A 10,264-nucleotide genomic window follows, 5' to 3' on the forward strand; every position below is an offset into this window, starting at 1 on the left:
AAGTAAATTGCCAACGCGGATCGTTGGCTACCGAAACGAACGACAAGAGGCAGAGAGGAAAGGAGACGGCCTGAAAGAAGAGAGAGAAGGAGCGAGATGAGTAAGTATCGAGTAAATAGACGTATGCAAGGCGGACTCGCGGACGTCACGTAAGCAAGAGACAGACTTTCGCACACCATCGGAATCGACAACGTCGACAGATGGCAGCATGAATTCCGTGTTTCGCAAACAGGCCATTAACAAACGTTACGTAACCCGAAATTTCTTTCCTTGGCTACTATGTAGTTTGCCGATTCGATCGAATATGAAACGCCCTGCCCCGTTCCCCTTCCCGTTCTTCGGGCCACGTCAATCGCTTCCTACGAAATGACGAAGCAAGGATTCTATTCGAAAAACACGAACAACAAAAATCCTACGTGTAATCCTTCGAGCTGTGGAACAGTCGATGCGCGTTCCGACGAACCGTCGTTTTCATTATCGAAACATCAGAATACCAAAATACATACGTGAAAACTAAAGAAACTGTTTGCTCTACATTCTACGTATTATAACATTTTTATACGCTCCATCAATTAAATCCAAGCCTGTTAAGTTTCGTATCACGCGATAGTACTTTCGTACGATCGCGAAGATTCGCATACGACGAAGATGAAATGTAAAATCTGATGAAAGGAACACTCCAGTACTTCGATATTTTTTGCGGCCTTATTTTCTTCCAATTCGTCGAAACGCCAGTTCGTCGGGACACGCGTTCGTTGCAACTGCAGCCTAAGTCGTTGGTCGAGCATTTCGCGGGACCGACCGGAGCGTGGACCATCGCTTTCGTGCGAAGAATTCGGTCGGCCATTAAAAAAGGCCGAAGGAAAAACGAGGCGAGGAAGAATACGTGGCGGAGCGCGGTATGTCCGGCACTGAGAACGTCCCGTGAAATAAATATTTGCTCGATGCGCTGCAACGCGCCCTCTGATACAAAGAGACAGAGAAAGAGGATAAAGTGCTCGACTCCAGAGCTCGGCACCCGCTATTTTTATGCGGCCGGGTTTTACAACAGGTTACCGCGGATGCAGGCGTTCGCGGAAAAGAGCAGAAAACGAGAGAAAATAAAGGAAGAAAAAAAAGGGGGGATGAGGAAGGCGGGGGTGAGAGAAAAGGGAGGGAGGTGGAGAAAAGGGAATCGTGACGGTGGCGGGACCGTGGCGGTAGTCCCGCTACCAACACCGCTACGTATCGGCTTTTTAAACAATTTTAGTGGCGAGCGGGAAACGGGCTAAGAATATCTAGGCCCGGGGAAAGAATTTCTCCTCTCTTTGCGATAATGACATCGAAACCGGCCGAGAAACGCGGGCATAGACGCGCGCGGAGAGAAAGGAGCAGAATGAATAGATTTAAAATTAGACCGCGATAAACGCATCTTTCTCCGAGTGTCGGTCGCTCTATGCAAAACTTCTCTCTCGGGCACACGCTTTAAATAAATGACAACGAAATATATTGTACGCGCGCGTATAAAATGTTATATACAAGAGATGTTCGCGCATCGTACAACGACCTGCCTTTGGAAAAAAAAATAAACGCATCGATCAGGTCGCACAATTATTTTAATTTCAAATGTTACGGCGTGAAATTCATCGTTTCGGACAGCAAAAAAAAAAAAAAAAAAAGAAGAACTCGGGCACACGCTTTAAATAAATGACAACGAAATATATTGTACGCGCGCGTATAAAATGTTATATACAAGAGATGTTCGCGCATCGTACAACGACCTGCCTTTGGAAAAAAAAATAAACGCATCGATCAGGTCGCACAATTATTTTAATTTCAAATGTTACGGCGTGAAATTCATCGTTTCGGACAGCAAAAAAAAAAAAAAAAGAAAGAAGAAAGAGAAGAGACAGACACAGTGTGAAAGGTTAACGCGATCGATCGTATAATTTTCATTGTTTCGCACGATTTCCTCTCTCGCCGATCTATAATATCGTGCATTCATAACGACAGTATCGATGTAGCAGAAATGACCGTATACCAGAAAGTTCGAGAGCAAAATTCGTTTGGGAATTTTTTTCCGACGGCCTCGACGAATCTGCCTAGAAACACGCGGACCGCCATATGCTCGCAGCCGGCTCTGCGCGGAATAAAAAGATCTTAACCGTGTGAGTACAGAAGAGAGGCGAAGGAACAAAGAAACTCGCGCTCTCGTCTAAGGCTGATCGCTCGACAAGTGGTCGTACGTTGTACTTTCTATCTGGCACGATTGTTTTTTACGTAACCAGCCATTACGAATTAAAGATGATTAAGGAACGGGCGCTGTGCGCGCTATTTACAAGACTAAAATTTCACTTTATCTGTGTGTCGAAATGATAACGCGTTTTCTAAATTGATCTACGAAACTTCTAGACCTTGATCTTTTCCCCCGATTAACTTGCACGATGTTGTTTCATATGTCGAAACTATTGCTATTATCGCCAGAACTATCAATATTATCAAAAATCTGCTATCATAAAACACCATCGATCGTCGAAACGAACAAGCGGAATAAAATACTCAATATAATCTAACGTAGAAACAAACAGCTATAAAATCGAGTCAGGTGTGCCGTGCGTTCTTTCGTTTTAATTTTAACGCAAACTCGCACCGTTCGGTTGCCCGTCGTTTAACAAACGAAACGGTGTAGGTGGAAAGTTTCGCGGGACCGACGACCCTGCAACTATCTCTCGGCTGAAACCTTGCCAAAATCACGTCGCTGCAGTTCGTTCGGTCGAACAAGAAAAAAAATTGTCCGTCGCGAGCGGGCATACGCGCGATAGATAGGAACCGACAAGCCTTAGCCGAGATAAAAACTGCGAAAAAACAAACAAGCATTCGTCGCGTACGCTGCAAGTGACCGATTAGAGAGGCGTGCTTGGCTAGAAATTTTTCAACGGAGAAATTTTCGCGGCCAAGAACGATGCGCGCTATCGTTTTTAACGGCACGTCCAAACAACTCGTCTATTCTTGCGTCGAAACGACGTAACGTTCTCTGCTTATTCGCTGCGCTTTGTTGTCTCGCGAGTGCAGCAAACCGAAATGTACAGAAGCGAAAAGAGTAAAAGAAAAAAAAAAAAGAAGAGAAAACAGAAAAGGAGGGGGAGATGACTTTCTGAAAAGAACGGACTGACGATCACGTCGAAAGAAAATACGCCGTGTTAGGCTCCGGGTCGAACAGCTTCGCGAACCAGCCACGTATAATTTAATGTGTCTAATGATTCGCACTGCGCCGCAAGAACGTGAGTGGCGTACCAAGGTCGTCGTATTTTTAGTTAGGCCAATGTTTAGTTGGCCACGTTGGTCGGAGATAGAGGGACCTTGAATTTTGCGGATAACATCTGTGGTCTTATCGACGGCCCCTGATAACTTTTTCAGTACTAACCTAGTATAAGCCAGTCGTTCAAATATTAATCGAGGAGGCGGGCGTAGCCGCACCTGAATTTACTTAACGACACTGTTAGAACGCATTTAAGACCTTCTCCTCTGACGATCGCGAAACCGAAGACGACGTATCCCCATGATCGACGATATTTTTTTGTTTTCGTTTGTTTTCTCGTTCAGATTGCGCGGCTTTCGAAACTTTGGGTATTTAAGCGTTTACGATCGTGATACCTCTGCGATCGTCGTTCGTTCGTCTCCATGGTGAAAAAAGAAAAAGAAAAATAAGAAAATGGCTACGTTTGTCTAATCTAGCAGATAATGCATCTTGCTACTAAAACGAGAACACTTCGTATTCCTTCGGCAAAGTCGAGTATGTTGAAACGTTTACCGTTATTAAGCGAGTTTACCGTTAACCCCCGCCCCAGCGAGCGCGTTCGCTCCACGACCCCCCAAATATGCATAGCGTACAAGCGTGACGTACAGTAAAAAGAGAGCAAATTGTCCGTCCCAGCGAGTGAGAAAAAATGGCCAATAAGTCGGCAGATATACCGTAATGACGTTACCATATGGTACACGCACGTCAGAGTCAAATGTCTCTCGAATAATATAAAAGAGTGTGACAAAATTGGACGACCTATCACATCCTCTTTCGTAATTGGAAACGAACAAGCTGCAAAGTGTCTCGTGACGATGTGTTTCACGATTATAATTACGTACAATTATGGTGTAATTGCAAACTTTTCAAATTGGTAATACACGATAACGTCTGTAAAATATATAATGATAAAAGAAAAATATATTTTATAATTACGTTGCTCGATATATACATATATATATATATGGTAATATGCGTATATGTTTACATGTGTAAAGAACATATAAATATATATATATATGTATAATATTCGTAAATATAAAATTATAAGCAATGTCATAATGCTGTCGTATCGGCGATATCGCGGCAGCGGCGTGTTTTCCGTTAACAAACGTTAATGGGACGACAACACTGATACAAAACTTAACGATGATTTGGACAATACGAGCACGGCACGTATACATATATATGTATATACATATGTATGTATGTATATATATATATATATATATATATATAGAATGAAAGATCAATCGTCGATAAAAGTGACATTTGACGCGATTCGCGAAACTCAAAGTATTAATAAATCGGTAATACTTTGGCAAATTTCTTCGAGGATTTATTAGGTGTACACAAAGAGAACAGTCTGTCGCTGCATCGTTACTCATTAACTTCTTCTGTACTTTCTTTTGCCTTCTTTTTTTTTTTTTTTTGTTTTAGATCTTTTTCTTTCATTTTCTACTCTTTTATCGTTTCTTTCTATGAAGAGGGGTCTTTTCGATCTTACTTTCTCTTTTTTTTTCATTAAACATGGTAGAGATTGCGGCAGATACTTTGTACAGTGATGCCAAACAGTGATGGTTTCTTTCATCGCTTTGTGCCAATTAGAATGATCGTAGCGAATTCGACGAGTCGAAAGAACGAATGTATCTGCTGTTCTTTGCCTGTAGTCATCCGCGGAGAGCGTCTCCGCTCTATAAAACGTATTGGCCGCGTGTAATCGCGGCATGTTTCGTTCTAACCTGGAGATACAGGGAGCAAACGAGGCGCGCGATTTAAACGGATTTGCTCCCGGTTTGATTTGATCGAATGGCCGAACGTTTATCCATTCTTCTCCGAATTTTCAGTAAACGACGAAAGATGAAAGGCGAAGCACAGTTAAAAGAAACAAAAGAAGTAAAAACGGATGATAGGTGAGCAGATAAATCCCTTCTAACGTCGCGAATTCGTTGATAACCGCGGGAACGTTATGACATCATGAAATGCAAATGCAAGGTAAATGGTATCATTTAAGTAATGATGATATCAATGATTTTTGTAACGCATGCCAATTAGAAGAAGTTTTAATCGTCCAAGCAGACAGTAGTGCTCTTTCACCGCAACCAAATAAAAAAAAATATATATATGTATGTATATATATAATATGTATAATCATTCTTATAATTCGTGATTTGTTAGTGTTTGATATAACTGCACAAGTCTTTTAGTTACTTTATATTAGAGCGAACCGCTACACCGCAGACAAATGCGGCCACGATGTATCGACTGTCGATAGAAAATAATGGAACAGCATAGAAATGCCCTGTGAAAAATCAACAGAAATCAAAGGTTCAAGTCAACCCCAAACAGGATCGTGCGTGACAGATTTCCAGAACGACCATACGAACCACGATCTATGTATATATGTACACGGGGTGGGGGTTGTCCACTTCTCTGTCGAGTCCTCGATCGTTGATATTCTAATGATTTTCACTAGGGCAGAGCTAATAGCAAATATTCTTACCTTGCGAAGTTCCTGCCAAGTCCGGTGGTTGCAACCCGTGGCCCAATCCTGGAAATTTCACTATCGTCACACGTAGCAACGAACATTCTTTCGCACTATCGACCGAACAACGGCCTGTACGCAACATCGCAATTAACAGAGACTCGATGGAAAGAATCTTTCATAATCGTCTTCTAAAACTACTTTGCTTATAAGGGGGAAAAATATGAAAGGAAGGATAAAGAAAGAATAGAAAAGAAAGAAAGGGTGTGAAATAACAATATCAATGTCCTGTCGAGTTTCGAACGCAGAAACCAAAATAGTCAAAAATCACGGGAGGGAAAACTATAAAAGGCAATGCAAACGGGGTTAAAAGAAAATCGTGCTCGATGCGTGTGTGAGGGGTAGACGATGAAAATTGGTCAATGCGTACAGGCCCAGTAGAAACGCGATTGATGTACGTACCTGACAATGGTGTATGCTCCGTGGCTAGCGCTGCCATACTGAAATTAAAGCTTCCAGGCGTGGGGAAGATTTTCGTTTCGGACAAAAAATTCGGGGTGGACGTGTGTTCGGATTCGGCCTCGTGCTCGTTACTGCTGGCCGACGCGGGTGGCCGGTCCGACGCCGCAGCTCCAGAATCCGACGAGTCTTCGTTGTTGCCTCCGTTACCGCTGTTACCACCTGTCAGCTCCAACGGCTCGCACTTGATGTTGTCTTCCAGGGGGCTGTTCTCCTCGTGCACGCCGTTACCCTCGACCTTGCTCGACAGATGGTTGTTCTTCACCATCGAGAAATCCGTGGGAGTAGCGTCGTTGTTGTTGAGAGGCGGCGACGGTACCCTCGGCTTCTTCGCCGACTCATCGTGCGGATCCGGTGTTCGTCTCTCGTTCCTGCGTATCTGCGCTCGACGTAGCAATTGCTGCACGGTCGTCGGTGTCGGGGTTACTGGTGTGGGCGGGGAACCACCCCGGGGGAAACTCTCTTCTGATTTTTCGTGAAAGGGAAGGTGGTTACCACCGGCAGCCAACGCGCGTACATGGGATAGCTGCAATTAAAAAGGAAACAAGAAAAAAAAACAGAAGTAACGAAAAGGAGCATCATGCTCACCGGTAAAACGGTGGCGGGTTGTAAGGTTGAAAGAGAAAAGAGTAATCAAGGGAAGAGATCGTCGACGAAGAAAATACTCGATATATCGCTCGACGGTACCGCGCATGCCCGCCAGAACACGATCACGATTGCTCGCTTTCTATTTGTAATGCAATCTGGTTATCTTTGTTTGCTTGACCTAGGACAATTATGGATTGGAATCAAGATGGATACACGTTCTGCACCGAGATAAGGTGTTCTTTAGTTAAAAGTCACGTCTCTATCAGAGATAACATTCAAAGCATAATCAATTTGCGAGGTACCGAGGCTCGATATTACTCGGATATTACATATGGCCGATGGGTTGCTGTGTGTTCCACGAACGCTAGAGAAGAAAATAGCAAGGAAAACGATCGGAGGAATGCTTACCTCGTCCCTGTCTGTTTGGTCGGCTTGTTGCGTAAGTCCCGATACCCTGAGGACTTCGGCAGTCTTCAAAAAACTGCTAAGGGAACGCTGATGCACGTTCACTTCCCCGTGATAGATGAACTCCACTAAAGCGTGCAAGTCGCTGAACGCTACGTCTTGAAGTACTATCACCGGGTGTTTACACGGTGTGCTCTGCAAAAGGGCAAGCAAGGAGGAAAAGAAGAGACGTTTTCTTGCAATGGTTACACATTGACGTTGCACTCGATACATCGCTGGTACGGTGACAATAAAGAATGTAGATTTATACGATGGATCGGCGCAAAATCGCGGAACACAGGATCAGATACGATGTCTATGTCTTACCTTGAGCAATTCTCTAAAATAGGGACTGCATGCGGAAAGTACGACGCGGTGCGCTTTGAGGCTTTTGCCATCGCAGGCCAATGTAACGTCCACAAAATCTTCATCGTCCCTTAAGTTTTCAAACGCCGACGTTATACTGCTTTGGTAATTGTTCCATCGCAGACAAAAGTGTTGCGTATCTACCATCGTTATATCTATTCACCTATAATCAGAAATAATGTACGCTATTTAAACCAACGAAAGCTTGACACTTATCTTATCGCTTAATAAAATATGCCTTGGCTGGCCGAGTCTCGACCAAGCAACATTTTATAACGCGAAATCTAAGGAGATTGGTCCGATTCGAGATGCGCGCCAGCGTTACGAATATGTGCACCAACGTCGGCCAGGAAACGAAATCCGAATGCCGAAACTTTCTAGTTGTGCACGATAAATCGCGAGTCGATAAGTCTGCAGGTCGATAATTTTTGATAACCGCTATTTCGAAATAAAAAGTACTGTTGCAAAAAATAAATAGGTATGTCGCGAGCGAGAATCGCGCCTCGATCTTAACATCTCTCTAAAACGAGTACGTACGATTCAGACGAAATAGAGAGAGAAAGAGAGAGAGAGAGAGAGGGGGGAGAGACAGAGAGACAAAAATTTGTCTATCCGTAAAAGGATGGGCAAAGATTACATAATATTTCGGTATCGACTGATATTTAACCAGCGTGTTTACCATAGGTGTGGCATTAGAACAGATGTTAATTTCCTTACATTTCTCGGAGCCACGAAAACTTATATAACTGGCGAATTAATACGCAGATTCGTTTAATAGGGACGAGATGGACCAGAGATGTCGTGCACGAACATATGTTATTAATTCGAATGGAATGAAAATACGGGAACGTAAACGTTCCCGTTGCCGCGCGTGAGCTGTAAAACGACACTTTGAAGTTTTGCGGTATTTTTACGTGGCACCGAGGAGAACGCGAACGACCAGAAAGAAAAAGAAAAAGAGAGAAAGAGAGAGAGAGAGAGAGAAAGAAAGAGAAAGAGTCTAGTGTACCTATATTCCGAAAAGTCAAAACGGTCTTTGCAGATCTCGCGTGCAAACGGGAATATGTATGTGTGTATCATCGACGCGTTTCGCTGGGCGAAACCGTGCGAAACGAGAAAAAATAAAATATCGTCTGCACGACGTCGAGAGTAGAAGAATAAGAATTAAAGAGTGCATGGCGTAAAAATAGAAGCGAAGGATTACACTACTTTTTATTTGCACCATACAAGAAAATTAGGTCGCCAAGCTGGAGTGAAGCCAGAACATACGATTAAATAATTCTCTTCGCCACTTATAAAAGCGCAAGCATTAAATGTATGCTGATAGTGTTATCTTAGCAAAATGATAAAAAAAAAAAGATCTTAAAACAAATTTACAGTGCTCGTTGCCCGCGCCGTATGTGTGTGGTGTATCGCCATGACAAAAGCTTCGATATAGAACGGAATTAATGATCGTCGATTGTTTTTTTTTTCCTCTGTATTCTATAACGCGTTATTACGATAAGAAGAAGTATGGATACCGTATACTATTTTACAACGTTTCCGTTGATAATCGTATCGCTGATTCGAAAGGTATTTTTGCGTTGGTCGACTCGCCACTTCGAAGAAATAGTAATTAAAGTACACACGGTCGCGCACAATAGAAACCGTACACCGACAAACCGGTAAATAATATTATGCCGCAATATTTTGGATACGCTCCAAACGATTATCGCCGCTAAAGTAAAAAAAGAAGCGAATAATTCCTTCTTCTTTTTCTTTTTTCTTTTTTTTCTTTTTTTCCCGCAGATACACGTTTATCATAAAGCCCGGCGCGGCGGTGCGATTCGGAAACTGTTTTTAGACTTTTTAAGTTCGCTATCGCACACTGCTAAATTTATATGTGACGAATTCGAGATAAGTTTCGCAGTGAAAATCCTCGCAGCAATTTTGACGATAGAACTCGACTGGGACGCACGCCGATCTAGGCGAAAACGCCGACAAAAGAAACTTATTTGCTGTATTACGATGTACGAGACACGCGTATTTTCTTTCTGAAAAAAAAGAAAACAAAACACCATAACATTTTTTAACGTTTCTTCGGGTTAAACCGTGTGCCACGATTATCGGGAATTAGTCGCGAGAACGCGATCGATCGAGGATCGACGCGCACAAGCACATTTTTCGAAAACTGTCAAACGATTGCGGCGGTAGAAGCGAAACCATGGATCAGAGTGAGAAGAGGATAAGACCGGTGCACGTTATACGATACCTTTTCCTCAGCGATCGCGGCTAAACGGCAGTTACGCTTTTCGTATTTCTAAGGCACATTCACCACACATTATCCAGAAAGTAATCACAGTTCGAAGAAAGTAGATGCGTTATCGCGAAAGCACACCTATCACTCGTCATGCCGCGTAAGCTAATGACCGAAACAATGAGCCGAATTGAAACGCTCTGCGTTTTATCTGCACAACGCCACCTCGCAAAAAAGTGCGCACTTCACAAGTTCGCGAAAAAGTCCCCTACACACGGCCACTAGTGCTGCTTCGTCGTGGCGGAAAGTCATTCTCGACGGACGGGTCCGGAATCGACGCCGGTCCACG

The 10,264-nt window shown here is 43.3% G+C and overlaps 1 protein-coding gene and 1 long non-coding RNA gene across 12 annotated transcripts in view; one reads left to right on the top strand and one right to left on the bottom strand.

Annotated features, from left to right (window-relative positions):
• Nucleotides 1-2,948, top strand: part of LOC117152469 — a 16,254-nt gene extending 13,306 nt beyond the window's left edge. Inside the window, exon 3 of the long non-coding RNA XR_004462861.1 lies at nucleotides 2,938-2,948. This is a non-coding gene — a long non-coding RNA (uncharacterized LOC117152469). The remainder of the gene's footprint in view (nucleotides 1-2,937) is intronic.
• LOC100747304 (broad-complex core protein) overlaps nucleotides 1-10,264 on the bottom strand; it is a 61,687-nt gene that overhangs the window by 35,599 nt on the left and 15,824 nt on the right. For 6 of the 11 annotated variants that reach the window (XR_004462858.1, XM_033324408.1, XM_033324409.1 and 3 more), the window contains 4 exons: nucleotides 7,641-7,842; nucleotides 7,278-7,469; nucleotides 6,225-6,807; nucleotides 5,781-5,840 (listed from right to left, as the gene is read on the bottom strand). Coding sequence is in view for 9 of the 11 variants with exons in the window: in XM_033324408.1 (XP_033180299.1) it covers nucleotides 5,781-5,840; nucleotides 6,225-6,807; nucleotides 7,278-7,469; nucleotides 7,641-7,826 (1,021 nt within the window). In the remaining 2 variants the exon portion in view is untranslated. Of the gene's footprint in view, nucleotides 1-5,780; nucleotides 5,841-6,224; nucleotides 6,808-7,277; nucleotides 7,470-7,640; nucleotides 7,843-9,930; nucleotides 10,259-10,264 lie in introns of those variants that run through there. The other 5 variants (XR_004462859.1, XM_033324410.1, XM_033324411.1 and 2 more) reach the window with 2 other exon arrangements.

Source organism: Bombus impatiens, unplaced genomic scaffold, assembly GCF_000188095.3.
Source record: "Bombus impatiens unplaced genomic scaffold, BIMP_2.2 scf_2222, whole genome shotgun sequence".
NCBI lineage: Eukaryota > Metazoa > Arthropoda > Insecta > Hymenoptera > Apidae > Bombus > Bombus impatiens.